This window comes from Malaya genurostris, chromosome 3, assembly GCF_030247185.1.
Source record: "Malaya genurostris strain Urasoe2022 chromosome 3, Malgen_1.1, whole genome shotgun sequence".
Taxonomy (NCBI): Eukaryota; Metazoa; Arthropoda; class Insecta; order Diptera; family Culicidae; genus Malaya; species Malaya genurostris.
Genome location: NC_080572.1, coordinates 182,200,534 through 182,217,767, shown reverse-complemented (window position 1 = coordinate 182,217,767; position 17,234 = coordinate 182,200,534). Strand labels below are relative to the sequence as shown.

The window sequence follows — 17,234 nt, the reverse complement described above, 5'->3', positions numbered from 1 at the left end:
TCTGTGATATTACCCACCCGCCTTTAAAAAAAAAATCGATTGAGAGATTTCCAAAATCGAAATTTTTTTTGATGCCAAATGTTTTAGAATGAAACGTCAAGATTCAAAACAAAATTGTTGATTTCGGAAATCTCTAAATATTTCGAAGTCCCAGAGTTTAAAAAAACTCTGGACGACACTAGATCTCGACGATTCAGACAATTCTAAGACATTTGACATACATTTTTTTTCGATTTTGGAAATCAGAAAATTTTCCGGAGTCCCAGAAAGCCGATTTTTTCCGAGTTGATATTAAATCTCGACGCTTCATGCAAGAGTTCGATTTCGGAAATTTCGTGTACTTTCCCTCCTATGGTGATTTTTCAAAATCGACAATTTTCAAACTTTGACCGCCGCACAGTGGTTCGAATCAATAAAAACGTGGACATAAATCAATAGCTGCCAAACCGTTCTTTTAATGTATATAGTGGCTTTGAAGAAATTATTTACAAATATATACCGCGTAATTTGATCATATCATTAATTGTTCATGGCCTACTTTGACAAAAAAATGTAACCATAACTTTTTTATCTGAAGAGATAGAAATTTTTTTCTTCTACAAAGTTTTAGAACTATTGAAAATAATTTACTTTGTCAAATATACCAAAAGTCTAGGTCGCACCGTTTCGGATATACAAAGCGTTTTTATGGCAACCCCCTTAAAATCAATTTTTTATTCATAAATTGTTTCTAGTTATTTTGTTATGCATACTTTGTTTGGAATAATTGTAGAATTTATAAAATCGCATATTTTTGTTGAAGATAGTGCATAGGTTTGTTCTTTTCTGGCAAAGTTATGCAACATTTTACCTTTTTTTTACCTAGGATAAAACCTTGCACCGAAGCGAAATATGCAATTTTATGCAGCTGATTTTTACAAAATTTGTAGGAAAAGATGTGCCCAATATCATAAAAAAAAATCTAAGTGGTACTCGGTGGAACTTTTTTTTTTAGGTCTTTTCAAAATTAGTTTTAATTACTGAATTATGGCAACCCCCTTAAAACTAGTTTTCTAGTCATAACTTGTTTCGTGTTATTTTTTTATGCATACTTCGTTTGGAATAATTGTAGAAAATATAGAATTTCATAATTTTGTAGAAGCTAATGCATAAGTTTATTCTTTTCTGGAAAATTTATGCATAATTTTACCACTTTTTACCTAGGAAACCTTGTGCCGAAGCGAAATATGCAACTTAATGCAGCAAACTTTTATAATACTTATAGGAGAACATGTACCTTATCAAATTTATTTTCCAATGAGAATATCTTGAGTAATATTCGTGTGACTCATTTTCACTATGGCCATGCTGAAACCATGAATGATTAAGAAACAGAGGGCGTCACGCGTCTGCTATTTCTGTAACTCACTTTTGCAGTCGCCCGATCAACATCTCGTCTTAAAAATCGTGTTGCTTCGCGATATCTCAATTCATTTAAACGTTTAAACATGAAATCTCTTCGTAAAGGTTTGTACTTTAACAATACTTTATCATATTTTGTCTAGAAAACATTTTCTCAATTTTTTTAATATGTGTTGAAGTTTTGATAATTAATCGGATTTTCAATAATTAAAACTAAATTTGAAAAGGTCTAAAATTGCATCTAGTTCCACTTAGATTTATTCTAACATTGTCAATTGTAAAAAATAACAAAATAAAAATCGCAACAATTTGCTTAAGTTGCGCGTGCAAGCATGAACTTGTTTATGCGTGTTTACGCGCGTCCAGACTGTTAGTCGGAAATTCAATTAAAAGATTCCAAATAGCAGACGCGTGACGCCCTCTGTTTCTTAACCATTCATGGTTTCAGCATGACCATTGTGAAAATGAGTCACACAAAGAGTACTCAAGATATACTCATTGGAAAATAAATTGGATAAGGTACATGTTCTCCTATAAGTATTATAAAAGTTTGCTGCATTAAGTTGCATATTTCGCTTCGGCACAAGGTTTCCTAGGTAAAAAATGGTAAAATTATGCATAAATTTTCCAGAAAAGAATAAACTTATGCATTAGCTTCTACAAAATTATGAAATTCTATATTTTCTACAATTATTCCCAACGAAGTATGCATAAAAAAATAACACGAAACAAGTTATGACTAGAAAACTAGTTTTAAGGGGGTTGCCATAATTCAGTAATTAAAACTAATTTTGAAAAGACCAAAAAAAAAAGTTCCACCGAGTTCCACTTAGATTTTTTTTTATGATATTGGGCACATCTTTTCCTACAAATTTTGTAAAAATCAGCTGCATAAAGTTGCATATTTCGCTTCGGTGCAAGGTTTTATCCTAGGTAAAATAAGGCAAAATGTTGCATAAACCTATGCACTATCTCCAACAAAAATATGGGATTTTTTATTTTCTTCAATTATTCCAAAGAAAGTATGCATAAAAAAATAACTCGAAACAAGTTATAAATAAAAAACTGATTTTAAGGGGGTTGCCATAAAAACGCTTTGTATATCCGAAACGGTGCGACCTAGACTTTTGGTATATTTGACAAAGTAAATTATTTTTAATAGTTCTAAAACTTTGTAGAAGAAAAAAAATTTCTATCTCTTCAGATAAAAAAGTTATGGTTACATTACATGGTCTCAGATCTCACAATAATCAAAAATTTTTTATGGTATTCTCGACAAATTAGGTCAGTTTTATATTTGAACCCTTCTGTTAGAATCATTTAAAACATCTTTCTCTCTATAAATACTTTCTTAGTAATCTCCGAGTTTCATATGTAGATGTACTTGTAACGTACTTTCGTACTTCCTCGTCACATTCGATCTACAATATCTTTGACTTCCATGGCTATAAACACTTGCTACTCCCTCCTCTTTATAAATATTTTTATGACATCATTATTTCCACATAATTGCTCAAAATTTTCAATCTGATAATGATTAACGAAAGGCAGTTCAACATCATTACTACATTCGTACTATAGAATAACTTTTTTATATAATTTATTTTACCCCGGCATTAACCATTTTGGTCGTTCTCCGGGGAGGAAAACCTATGGAATAACGATTCTGGTAATACAAATGTCGTTGTAAACATATTTCCATCACCTTTAGTTGACAGTTTTCTCAATTTAAATCAATGCAATACATTACAATGCACATTGATTGTATGATTTCGTCAACTCAGGTCAATGTTGAGAATACTTATTCCCCCTCCCTCTTGTGAATATTTTTGTAAGGCTCACTTAGTTGCTAGAAATATACTGTATTCGTAAAGAAGTACAAATTTTTCGTAAAACCCTATCAATTTTCCGTTACACTTTCCATGTTGGGAGCACTTACTCCACTCTTTCATCCTCAAAATAACCTTATAATCTATTTTGATTTAACTTCCTTTTGGTTAGTAAACTTACTACAGATCAGCTCCATGATTACCCTGAGTAGTATTGAAAGTATCTGTGCTTTTCAAAAAATATCGATTCTCACTTTTGATACATGTGCCAAACTTGGTGGCGATTTGTTTAGTTGTTTCGTAGTTATGCTGAGACTTAAATATACTGGCGTTCATAGACAGATAAAGATGATTTTCCTTTAGTTCTTTCAATTTCCTGGCTAAATGGAACCAGATCCTTGAAATTATTTGAACAAAATTGCGTTGCATTCGAGTTATCAACAGCAATACTATCTACTGCTACCTTGAAATTCTTGCCACTCTCTTATTTTACAAAAAATGGGAGATGAGAATTTATTTTCAAAAGCCCCTCCTTCTAGTCTAAATGTCGATTCTCTTCAAATCAAATAAATGTCACCATTGACCCCTTCCTCCCATGTTAAGGACACTTGCTACACACTTCCCCTCTGAAAATGTCCTACTGATCATCTCTAAAGAGCAAGAAGTATCTGTACCAAATTTGATAGCAATCCGTTCAGTAGTTCCGGAGTTATACCGTTACAAACATTACATCCCCTTTTTAGAGGTACGTACTACATGCACCACACACGAATACCCTTATAATCATATCTAAGAAGCGCAAAAAGTACCTTCAAAAAGTATCGATTCTCGTCAAATTAAATAAATTTCTTCATGACCTCTGTTAAGAATACTTGCTACGTTCCCTCCCCCATAAAAATACCCCTACAACTATCTCTGAAGAGCAACAAGCATATGTGCCAAGTGTGATACCAATCCGTTCAGTAGTTTCGGAGTTATGCCATTACATCCCCTTTTTTAAAGGTACTTGCTACATTAATCCTCCATATATATCATATCTAAGGCATGGAAAATGTTTGCATAGTCATCAAATTTTATGAATTTTTTATAGACTGTTTTATTATGATACTTACTACGCTACCTCCCCTATGAAAATACCTTTATGACTATTTCTGAAGAGCAAGAAATAACTGTGCCAAATTTTATAGTTATTCGTGTAATAGTTCCGGAGTAATGCCGTTACAAACATTACACTCCCTTTTTTAGAGGCACTTACTACACCCTCTCTCCACAGAATATCCTTATAATCATATCTAAGTTGTGCAAAAAGTGTCTACGGTCTTCAAAAAGTAGCTATTCTCCTCAAATTTGCTAAATTTTTTTATGACCACCTTTGTTAAGGACACTTGCTACGCTCCCTCCCCCCATGGAAATGTTCTTATAACCATCTCTGAAAAGCAAGAAGCACATGTGCCAGGTTTGATAGGAATCCGTGAAATAGTTTCGAAGTTATGCCGTTACAAACATAATACCCCCCCCCCCCCCCCTTTAAAAGGCACTTGCTACATCCATCATATATTAAATCATATCTACTGTATGCAAAATGTTTCTAAGATCTTCAAAAATATCGAATTTCGTCACGTTATATGTATATTTTCATGACCCCTCCTTGTTAATGACACTTGCTACGCTTCCTCCTTCATAAAAATACGCCTATGACCATCTCTGAGGAGCAAGAAGTACATGTGCCAAGTTTGATAGCAATCCGTTCAGTAATTCCGGAGTTTTGGCATTAAAAACATTACACCCCCCTTCTACGTCCACCCCCTTCCCCCCCATATAATCATATCAAATATCTGCAAAATGTTTCTACGGTCTTAAAAAAGTATCGATTCTCGTCAAATTAGACAAATTTTATTAAATTTTCATAAATCGCCTCGTAAAACTCCATTAATATTCCAGTGCTATTAATAGGTCTATATTAATTAATTCACCATGTTGGTTTTTTTGGTATGTTGATTAAATAACGGGAAAATTACACATGGGCTGAAAATTAACTTTATTGATAAACGTAATCTCCATCAAGATCAACGCAATCATTCCAGTGCCGCTCTAACATATCAATACCACATCTGTAGAACGATTTATATTTTGACTCACAACAGCGATAGCCTCAGTTTCAGTAATAACCTCTTCATTCGTGCGAAATTTCTTACCGGCGAGCATTTTTTCAGGTCTGCGAACAAATTTGGCGAATACAATGGATGTAGGAACAATTCGAAGTTCAATTCATGTAGTTTTGTCATTGTTTTGATTGACTTGTGACACGGTGCGTTGTCTTGACGAAACAAGTCTTTTCTTTGCCATATGTGGTCGTTTCTGTGCAATTTCAGCCTTCCAACGCTCCAATAACGCTATATAATATTCACTGTTAATGGTATTTCCTTTCTCAAGATAGTCGATATGTTTTACACCACGCAAATACCGAGGTCATAACCTTTTCAGCCGATTGTTATGCTTCCGGGGGCTTTGGACGAGGTTCACCAGTTGCTGTCCACTCAGATGACGATCGTTTTGATTCCGGAGCGAAGTGATGAATCCATGTTTCATCCATTGTCACATATCGACGCAAAAATTCCGGTTTGTTATGTTTAAACATGGTCAAACACTGCTCAGAATCATCAACACGTTTTCACTTTTAGTCAACAGTGAGCAAATGGGGCACCCACTTTGTAAAGAGATTTCTCATAGTCAAAAGCTCATGCAATATAATCCCAGCACGTTCTTTTGATATCTTGATCAGCTAACTCATGCAACTTCACTTCTCTTGTGAAGTTTTGTGGATTTTTTTATGTTTTCTGGTGTTACCGCCTCATTTGGACGTCCACTGCGTTCTGCATCATCGGTGTCTCTACGACCACGTTTGAAGTTAGCAAACCAACATTTTATTTTTGTTTCTGATAGAGCCTGGTTTCCATAAAACCATTTTCAAGGCATTGCTTCGCTTGTACGGTAATCTTTCCCATACAGAAGCAGTGTAAAATTAAAACACGAAATTGTTTTACATCCATTGTTCTGAAAATAACAAAAGTAGCGTCACTATCAGCACAATAACTCACAAAATAATGAAATTTAAACAGTTTTTTTTAAAGGTTAGTATTAACAGAAAAATAGGTGATTGCAATAAAACTAGCACCATCTATGTGTTAGGCCCGGGACTTTTCAGCTTATGTGTTAATTGATATGTTTGATCATCTGACTATTGATAATAGATACACCCACACCCTCAATTCATGAACCTTATATATGTATAACCAGAAGAAAACATTTATGTGTATAAATTTATACACATATATGTTTATGGGTGAGTATATAAGCGTACATAGCATTTTTTTTATTTTCATTTGAAGACAAGTACTGCATAGTCGCATCGAATGCTTGTTGAGGCATATGGTGATCATGCTATTTCAGAAAAAAAACTGATTGTTCAAGCGGTTCAGAGATAATGTTTTTGATGTGATAAATGAAAACATGGAAGACCAATTTGTGAGCAATATTGGATGAAGACAATACTTCTAGTCAAAAACGAATGGCAGCAATGTAAACTGTTGCTCAACAAGGCAATTTGGTGCATTCAGAAAGGTGTAGTGTATCATGAGCTTCGAAAAACCGGGTGAAACTGTTGATACTAATCGCTACAAACTACAAATGATCAATTGGAACTAGAAATTAAGCGAAAACCGACCTGAATAGTCCAAAAGATATGGCAAAAAAAAAATTTTAGCACGACAGTGCACCTGCACAGATAGCAAAACCAGTTCAGGATACAATCAAAGCACTTGGCTGGGAGCTGCTATCCGACCCGCCTTATTCGCAAGACTTGACCCCTTCCGACAACCATTTGTTTCCATTGATGGGCCACATTGGCATTAGCTGAGTAGCACTTAGATTTCTACGAAGAAGTCAAAATTGGGGGTCTGATTGGTTTGCTTAAAAAGACGAGCATATCTATTGGCGTAAACATCAAAACCTTGGTATTACAATCCTTTTGTCGAAGTTGATAATCTTCCGGAATGTGCTAGAATTAAGAAAAAAAACAAGTTTTTCATTGACGTTGAAACGTGATAATTATTACCAGTAGTGTGTATCTTGTATCTTGAATAGACATTAATTTAATCATTGAAACAGAGTGTCTAACAAATGCTAACACTAATGTCGTTTTCGTTTTTAAATTGCACTACACTGGTGTAGCGAAAGCTGCACTGAAACCGTTCGTTTTTACCAATTGCACTACACCAGTGCTACACTTTTTCTGCACCGATACCACTGGTGTAGCACTCATCAAAAGTTTGGTGTAGCTCTGTGCAATGGAATCGTTTATTGTAGTCAATGGTTACTGTTTATGTTTTCGTCATTTTTGTTCGTTTATTCATGCCTCAGTGTAGCACTGCACCGGTGTAGTGCAAATTAAAAACGAAAACGCCATAAAATACATCAAAACTCATGGCGTTTTCATTTTTAACTTGCACTACACCGGTGCAGTGCTACACTGAGGCTTGAATAAACGAACAAAAATGACGAAAACATAAACAGTAACCATTGACTACAATACATGATTCCATTGCACAGAGCTACACCAAACTTTTGATGAGTGCTACACCAGTGGTATCGGTGCAGAAAAAGTGTAGCACTGGTGTAGTGCAATTGGCAAAAACGAACGGTTTCAGTGCAGCTTTCGCTACACCAGTGTAGTGCAATTTAAAAACGAAAACGACATCAGTTAAATATCAAACAAACTACGGGCCTACTTGGTTCGTTGGTCTTCATCTGTCGGCACTATTTACGTAAATAAATGAGACGTAAAATCTCAAATCTAGTACATTGTAATTGCTACTTTTTATAATCAACAACGAGATAAATAGTTGCCGATAGACGACAAACCAGCGATTTCATAAGCTAAGAATCTCCCAACAGAAAGTCTAGCGGCCGTCAGAAGGCAAAGTGCAAAAACACCGAAAAAATTTATCGCTAAAAATAGCACGTTTGTTGACTGGTTCTCAACGATCGCACGCGATCCAATTAACAGTTAATTAATGAATCTATTTTCTTTCTTGCTTATTTACACGATAGACTCGACTGGTGAACACAAACTATGCGCCTGGATGAACTGGTAGTTTGGTACCAGAAAAAGATTGGCACATATGATAAACAGCAATGGGAGAAAACAATCGAGCAGAAGATCCTGGCTGGCATCACGCATCTACCATTGAAAAATACCAAACTCAAAACCGAGCTAATCGATGTGGATCTGGTGCGCGGATCGACGTTCCCCAAGGCCAAATCGAAACTCTCGATACTGACTGTGATATATTTGGCAGCTGTGCGGCTCCTGTTCCTGCCCGTCTACGCCAGATGGTGGGTGAAGCAAACCTCTCCGAGAGTGTTTTTTCTGCTTCTGTCGCTATACCTACTGCAGATGATTAATCTCGGAATCTACAGCTACAATGTTAATAAAACAGGTGCCGACCAGGACGAACATATCGTTTCTATAACGGATTTTCTGATTCCTCTGGCTCTCAGTCTCTTGCTGAGTGTCATTCACTCGCAGATAGTCGCGACTGCATCGAACAGCAACAACCTCTGCCATGGGTTGAAGAAATGCCATTCGCATTCGACGCTGAAAAAACGCGAACGAATACGAAAACGGCGTCGTGCACGAGTTCCCTATGATACTGGGACTATAACAAAATCTTCCCTGGACGATCCCGAAGCACAGCCACCGAAAAATACGTTCAGTGGGACTTCAAAATCCTCCACCGGATCACCAATGAGAACCGCCAAAAAACAAGGAGCCTGTAGCACAAGCAGCAGCACCAGTAGTGAGACTCTGAGTCAAAACCATCGGGATCCAGCGCCACGCGATGAAAACGTCCGGAACGATCTAGTAAACACTAGTCCAAATGATGCCGTTTTTTCTTCGGAAGAAATTATGAAAGACTTGCTGCCGAACAAAAAGACTGGAAAGTCAGATAAGAAAATTAGTCAATTAAACCAAACGACTGACGGAGATGATTCGGTCTTCCTACTCATGCCAGGGTAAGTGGTTTCATTGTGGTTTTTGCGATAGCTTCTTAAATAAAAAACAATAGGAATTCGGTATTTTATAGCTTTTCAATGTTAAGACATTTATCGTTTCCTAAAATGTGCGTAAACTATCGTTATGAATCGATGGCAAATACTTATTCGATGTTAAACCTCGTTCAGTGCATTTATCTTAGATGTGAAAAAGCATTTGAATTCTGGACTGTAAACCTGCATTTCGCACCTGGATTCTGAAACTGCGTTCCAAAATTCAGTTCCAGTTCATTATTCACAGTTCTTTGAGTTCAGTTCTGGATTCTGAACCTGAATTCCGGAACTGACTTCTTCAGAACCAAAGTTTGGAACTGAACTCTGAACCTTAGTTTCAATTATATTTCAATTCTATTATAATCATCTTACTCGGAGGGTGAGATGAAAATAGTTGCATTGAAGCATAATATTAAAAACCTGTTTTAATCCACCTAGTGGTGTAGTGATGCCTTTCTCATATCAATCATACTATCATATATAATACTGCGGTATTCTTCAAAATAATTTTCTTCGATTCTTAAAAGAATAACCGAAATCGGTTTGATTGACCGTCTACTGATAAAAACTATCAATTGGAAAAGATTTGAGGTCGATTTAGAATTTTTTTTATGGATTTTCCCTATTTTCAGTGACGGTATACAATTTTTAACCCACTTTACCCTATATTTCCGGATCCGGAAGTCGGATCCGCTTGAAATTCAGGAATTACGTATGGGACCACAGGACCTTTCATTTGAACCTAAGTTTGTCTTTTTTTGCACATTTTATCCCATAACTCCCGAACCGGAAATCGGATCCAAATAATATTCAGGAATTTTGTATGGAACTATACGACCTTTCATTTGAATCTAAGTTTGTGAGAATCGGTTCAGCCATCTCTGAGAAAAGTTAGTGCACTTATTTTTACAATTTTTTGCACATTTTACCCCATAATTCCGGAACCGGAAGTAGGATCCAAATAATATTCAGGAATTTTGTATGGGACCACAAGATCTTTCATTTGAATCTAAGTTTGTGAAAATCGGTTCAGCCATCTCCGAGAAAAGTTAGTGCAAAAAACGTTACATACACACATACGCACATACACACACACACATACACACACAGACATTTTGCGTACTCGACGAACTGAGTCGAATGGTATATGACACTCGGCCCTCCGGGCCTCGGTTCAAAAGTCGGTTTTCACAGTGATTGCATAACCTTTCTATATGAGAAAGGCAAAAAGGGTGAAAGTGGTAGTCATCTGGTCAGTGTGCGGCACGGCCAAACATGTGTTCGTTTTGCCTGCATCGCAATTCGCTATTAATTTTAGTTCACCGGTACACGATGGGGTTGCAGTAAACGCTGTACTTAAAGAGTAGGCTTAGAAGTTCCGTAGTTTTAAACGCTTCTAACCAGGTGATTTGAATATGGATTTATATTACTTCTCTTTGAACATTAGATTAGGTTCTAACTGCAAATGAGAGATCTTTACGATATTGCAAATATCATAAGATACAATCAATTTTTGTTACAATTTGATAAAGAAATGTCCCTCCCATTGGTTGGTGGGCTTGACGGTATTGCAAACATCATCACATACAATCAATTAGCGTTACAATTTGATACAGATACGCGTTACAGATTTTAGTTTCATAATTGAACTAAATGAATAAGATATGGAACGAATTAAATGAATAAGATGTTGATTGCATTACGCTCCAACATCCGGGGTTGGAGATGCCGGTAGCGCTTAACTGAGCTCTTTTTTATGTTTTATTTTCATACTACCGGCCCTTATTACCAGTGTGAAGTGGAAGTTAAGTGGAGTGAACGTATCCCAATTGGGTTTCACACGATGACAACAGGTGTACGGTGAATCGAGTCCATATTTGACGTTTATTGGTGGTTTGTTACTGTGGAATGAGATAGAATATTGTAGAATAGAACGAAATAATAATGACTTAACCAATGAGCAAACCACTGATAGCTGTCAAACGATGTTCATTCAGTTTGTATTGTGATGATGTATCGTTTGGGACCTGATGGGTGAGATGATGTGTGAGTGAAATGTAAGAGTAAGTGCATGCAAGAATGGTAATAAAGGCCACCGTTTCAGCTCAGGACTAACGATCAACCATTAGAAAAGATAGAAATTGGGTAACGGTACCCCCATTCATCTCAAATCCATTAGTCATTTCATATACGAAAACCATTAGTTATATTGCGATCTGTTGTTTCTGTTCCATAGATACACACAAACATGAACACTGAGTCTGAGTCTGAGTGTTGATTTAAAATAGAAGCTCATAGAATCAAATCTTATCAAGGGTCCAGTGTAGAACTGAAGCAAGGGACTGCTGCCACTGTGACTACTTACAAAAAACCTGTTTTAATCCACCTAGTGGCGTAATGATGCCTTTCTCATATTAAACATACTATCATATATAATACTGTGGTATTTTTCAAAATCGAATTCTTCGATTCTTGAAAGATTAACCGGAATCGGTTTAGTTGACCGTTCAATGAAAATTGGAGTAGTTTTTTTTTTTTGGCCGATTTATAATTTTTTCACGTTTTCTGTTTCGCCCGCGTGAAGATATACAATTTTTAACACACTTTACTCTTACACTCTAAGTGATGGTATAAAAATTTTTACAAACTTTACCCTATAATTCCGGAACCGGAAATCGGATCCAAATGAAATTCAGAAATTTTGTGTGAGACCTTAAGACCATTCATTTGAATCAAAGTTTGTTGAAATCGGTCACGCCATCTCTGAGAAAAGCGAGTAAGTAAATTTAAATTGGAATTTTTACTCTAATAACCTTATATTTCCGGAACCGGAAGTCGAATACAAATGAAATTCGGAAGTTTTGTGTAGGACCATGAGACCATTCATTTGAATTTAAGTTTGTGAAAATCGGTCACGCCTTCTCTGAGAAAAATTAGTACATATATTTTGATTTTTGAATTAGTACATATACTTTGATATTTGTTGAAAAATTAGTACACATATTTTGATATACATTTTCCGGACAGTTCAAATGACCCTTGGTCGGAATAAATAACTGAACGATTATCTGAACTGAGCGTGTGTGGGGTCAGGTCAGTATTGCGTTTTATCTTCATATCAGTTTCATCAGTTTCAGTCATGGAGGCACATTATTCTGATTAAAAAAGAACTGACGGACTGAACGATTAACTGAAAAACTGTCAGTTGATCTGATGAAACTGAACTCGAGAGCTTCAGTCAAAAAACCGGACGTTTGGCCGGAAGCAGTCACGTACCCAGAGGAGGGGCCCGAGAGGATCTGGCCCCTCCCGAAATCAAAAACATATAATTATTTAATATGTCTCAGACATGTGTTACAGAAATAACAAGACAGTAAACGTCTTCAGTAACATTATTTTTGAAACTTTGGGCCCCTCCCGAAATTAAATCCTGGGTACGGGCCTGGCCGGAAGAACTCTTCAGTCTCTTCAGTTAATAGTTTAGTCATGACGCCACACACGAGAAACTGTCACGGAAAACTGAACGTGTATGGGTCGCTTAACGGTACTCTTAGCAATTCATCTCTCTAACTTGCAAAGAAGCATAACTAATACTATCATATTTTAATCTACACTGAAAAAACTGTAGCAGAATGCAGGAATATTTCGTAATAATTGAAAGAGAAAATAAACAAAAAGAAACTGTAATTTTCACTCCGGACCTAATCTGATGTTCATCGAGAAATAATATAAATCCACCTTCAAATCACCAAGCTAGAAGCGTTTGAAATTACGATAATTCTGAGCCTGATCATCGAGATTTAACAACCAGTAGTTTTGAAAACATTTACCTCAAACAAGCATAGCAAAAGTATTTGCTAAAAAATTTGGAAACGGGTGTTTGGCTTTTCTCATATAGAAAAGCTATGCAATCGCTGTGAAAACCAACTTCACAACCGAGGCCGAGTGTCATATACCATTCGACTCAGTTCGTCTAGATCACAAAATGTTTGTTTGTGTGTATGTGACAATGTCACTCAATTTTCACAGAGATGGCTGAATCGATTTTCACAAACTTAGATTCAAATGAAAGGTCTTATGGCCTCATACAATTTTCTTGAATTATTAATTCAATTGGATCCGACTACCGGATTCGGTGTTACAAGGAAATATGTGTAAATTTATTTAAAAAAAATTCTCGGAAATTTCTGAACCGATTTTCACAAACCAAGAAGTACATAAATGGTCTTAGAATTCTTCAAAACGTCACTGAAAATTTGATCCAGATCCGACTTCCGGTTCCGGTATTACAGTGCGATTAGTGAAAATTTTCAATTTCGTGAGCATTCTTTCACAAGCGATGGCGAAACGAGGTGCATATTTTTTCTAAAACTTACTGCTAAATTCATCTAGTTGGAAGATCTTGTTAGTTAGTGAATATAGGAAACTACTTTCGGACTGCTAGTCCCCGGTTTCCGCTTCCGAAAGCACCGATAATAGTGAAGAAAAGCTCCAAAAACGAATCTCATTTCGATTTCTCACAAGCGGTTAAACCGATTTCCACGAATCATGATTCAAATTAAAGCTCTCATTGTCTTAAAATATATTGTGCAATTTCATCCAGACCCGACTTCCTGTTCCGAAATTATGAGTGTCAAAACATTCAAATCGTCATTCAAAATGACGATGCAAAACTGGTACGCGTCGGTACGTGCGGTACGGGAGAAGAAAAAATCACCGGCTTTGCTCCGTTCTCAGCGTGCTTTGTTAAATTTCGTATAACGTGCAGGATTGCCACATTTAAATCTATATTTTTTAGATGAAAAATATGTAAATTTGTTAATATGTTATTCATTTTGTACCTACTTGTTAGTGTTATTACAAAATCATGATAACGATGCTTTTCTATAAAAGTACACTAATTGCCTTTATCGTACAGAAAGTTTGAAAAATTGGCCCGGACGGCTAAGTGTTGTATATCATTCGACACAGTTCATAAAGCTGAACAATGTTTGTTTGTGTGAGTATGTATCATCATTATGCTTTCATAGGGTAAAGTGTGTTTAAAATTGCACACCGTCATTTAGAGCGAGGATGCAAAAATGGGTAACATTCTTCTAAATTTGGTTCAAAACTGATTTCATTTGTAGGCTATATTAGTTACTTACTAAACGAACCGACTTCGGCTATACTGGTTCTAAGTTCCCAGCTCCAAAAGTACCCGGAATAGTGGTCAAAAACTATAAAACGAGACTCACTCAATTTCTCAGAGATGATTTGATCGATTCCCATGAATGTGGGCTCGAACAAAAGTTCCTATAGTCTATAGATTGTTGTTTAATTTCATTCGGGTCCGATTTCCGATTCCAGATCTATAGGGTAAAGTGTGTTCAATCATTTAGTGCGACGATGCAAAATAAAGAAAAATTCTGATTAACTTGACATAACTGTTTACAAATTGAAAAGGTTAGGTTAGTTTATACCCAAAGAAAGTTTCTTATTTTATTCAAGATTGATTTCTTGACAGTATCTTCTAATGATATTTTTGAAAATATAAGATAATATGAGAAGGTGGATTAGAAAAGGTTTTTAATGTCATCAAGATCGTCGTGTTTCGTACACAACCCTGTAATTTTTTTTTTGTATTTAAACATATAACTTTACTTTCCTGCGTGAAAGTCAGAGTATGTGCGAAACATGATTTAAATAATTATTGTCAAAATAAGTTATTTAAGGAATTACGTCTTTATAAATTGAGTCATGTTACTCATTTCAGTGCAAATTTGAGATTTGATTTTAAGGGCTGAGGACAGTACCGTAAAGTGGTAGGTTTTTTGCTATTTTCCCGTTTCAAATTAAATTTTCTTGGAAACGGTGCAGAATGTAGAAAAACCCACCTGACAATGTCTTCGAAATTTAGTTGAGAATATTCTGTGAAATTTTCAGAATGATTCATTGAGTTTAGCGGTCGTGTTGTATTTTTTTCTGACTGAAGAACTGCTGAAAATTAGAACGCTCGGAAATGCATACCACTACTTGTTCATCGAATATCTCGGCTTTGAAGGCTTGTATCATAAATCTACCGTGACAAAGTCTAGATAATTTAGTTTAGATGCGGTTAGTACATAAAAACATATATGCTATCGCGATAAAAATAAAGTCTTGTATTTTTCTGTGAAACAAAGTCCTGGTTTCCTGATAGCATTCTGAAAAAGGAGAGAGAAAAAAAATTGGCTCGACAAGGCTGCCAAACACAAAGACATTCAATCTTTGTGAAAGTTGAATATTTTTTCATTGTTCATTGGAATCCATGTAATGTCCAACCCATACGATAGATTAATGTGATAAAACTTCTCATCAAAATAATAAAATGTATGCTGGCAACCCGGTACAGTTTGCTCATATACGAGAGAGTACAAGAGAAATACGATGCGCAAAGGGAATTGAGTGAGCCACGTGGTCGATTTAAAACTCAACACGTGACCCTCTGTCCTCAGACCTTAAATGCACTGACGTCAAACGGAGACTAACCGATTTGTTCGGAATTACGCGTTATATAATTCACTTACAGACAGCTTCCTGATTTTCCAACTACAGATTAGCAGCAAACCAGCGAGGATGCTTTTCGAACTTGAACTGTCAATTGTGTTCGTCAAGGAAGTCACTTGAGAGCAGTAATATTTGTATTAGTGATCAATGATCTCTGTATTTCCTGGTATGGTACAGTTAGGTACTAGCCTAACATTAGTAGATGATGATTAACTTCAAAAGATCGTATGGTCTGCACTGGTTTAAGTAAACGTTTCGAGGATACATTGCCCTATCAAAACAACATCGATGAATTCTTAGAGACATCCGAAGCGATAGATTCACACTGCTCAAACTAGCTTAAGAATCTCGTCGTATCTTCGTAATATTCATGTTACTAAATCGAGTTTGTTTTGCTGATTCTTAACATTTATGCAATGCTCTGAACATTCACATAATACTCCAATCGTCTGCTTAGAATACGTACGAATATGCGAAAACAGACTTATGACTAAATGCACGAACATAAAATAATAGTGTTTCTATTTCAGCATAACGGACGAGGCAACGAGTTCACATCAGGAAACAATTTGCACTCCAAACAGCTTGTCAACACTCAACGGACAGCAAGTTGACAGTACTTTGCGAAGACGCAACGTAAAATGGGATCCACAGGTGTGTAATAGTCAACGGACAAGTTCCAGGACTAGCAGTGACGCTAGCAACACCCAGGAAGCTCCAGTCGACGATGATGGGTTTGAGAGTTTGAATGGGAAAAGTTCCGGAGGGGAAGACAGTTCGAACGCAGGAGTTACCGCCGAAGTCTACTACAAGAAGCTACCGTACACCAACACGTGGGTCAGTGGGGTGCCCCAGGTCGACAAGGAAAACCGATCCGATAGCGATACGGATACTCTACGAAATACCCCTACCAGCCAGGAACAGTTGGGAAGTGCAGGGGAAATAAAATCCAACAAATGCCCGGTTCACCTGGCGTCCGAACTTGGTATTGAAATGCAACGAACCGAACGAAGCAAATCCCTACTAGACCATCAGGAACAGAGCGATGCGAAGGGCAGTGCATTCGACGAGAAACTTGAATCCAGCGGTGATACCGACGAGGAGAACGATTTCGATCTACATAACAGCGAGTCTAGTCATCATCATCATCTTCACCATCATCATTTGCATCACAGCCACCACCATCACCATCATCAGCATCTTTCAGAAGGTACGATCGGGGACAATGGTAGAAATTTTGCCAACACCGATAGTGAGTATTCTGATTCTAACCGCTTCTAACTCAATCCATTTTATGTGGTTCATTATCCTGCATTTGTCCTATTTTCCGTTCTACATACACATATTCCGTTCGGTTAAGTTTCCAGT

The 17,234-nt window shown here is 36.5% G+C and overlaps 1 protein-coding gene across 3 annotated transcripts in view; it reads left to right on the top strand.

Annotated features, from left to right (window-relative positions):
• The window catches only part of LOC131435107 (protein phtf), a 30,303-nt gene that overhangs the window by 7,853 nt on the left and 5,216 nt on the right, over positions 1 to 17,234 (top strand). Inside the window, exons 2-3 of one of the 3 annotated variants that reach the window (XM_058602642.1) lie at positions 8,340 to 9,305; positions 16,397 to 16,851. In XM_058602642.1, the coding sequence (XP_058458625.1) occupies positions 8,362 to 9,305; positions 16,397 to 16,851 (1,399 nt within the window). In that variant the 5' untranslated portion in view covers positions 8,340 to 8,361. Of the gene's footprint in view, positions 1 to 8,339; positions 9,306 to 16,396; positions 17,119 to 17,234 lie in introns of all 3 variants that reach the window. The other 2 variants (XM_058602641.1, XM_058602640.1) reach the window with 2 other exon arrangements.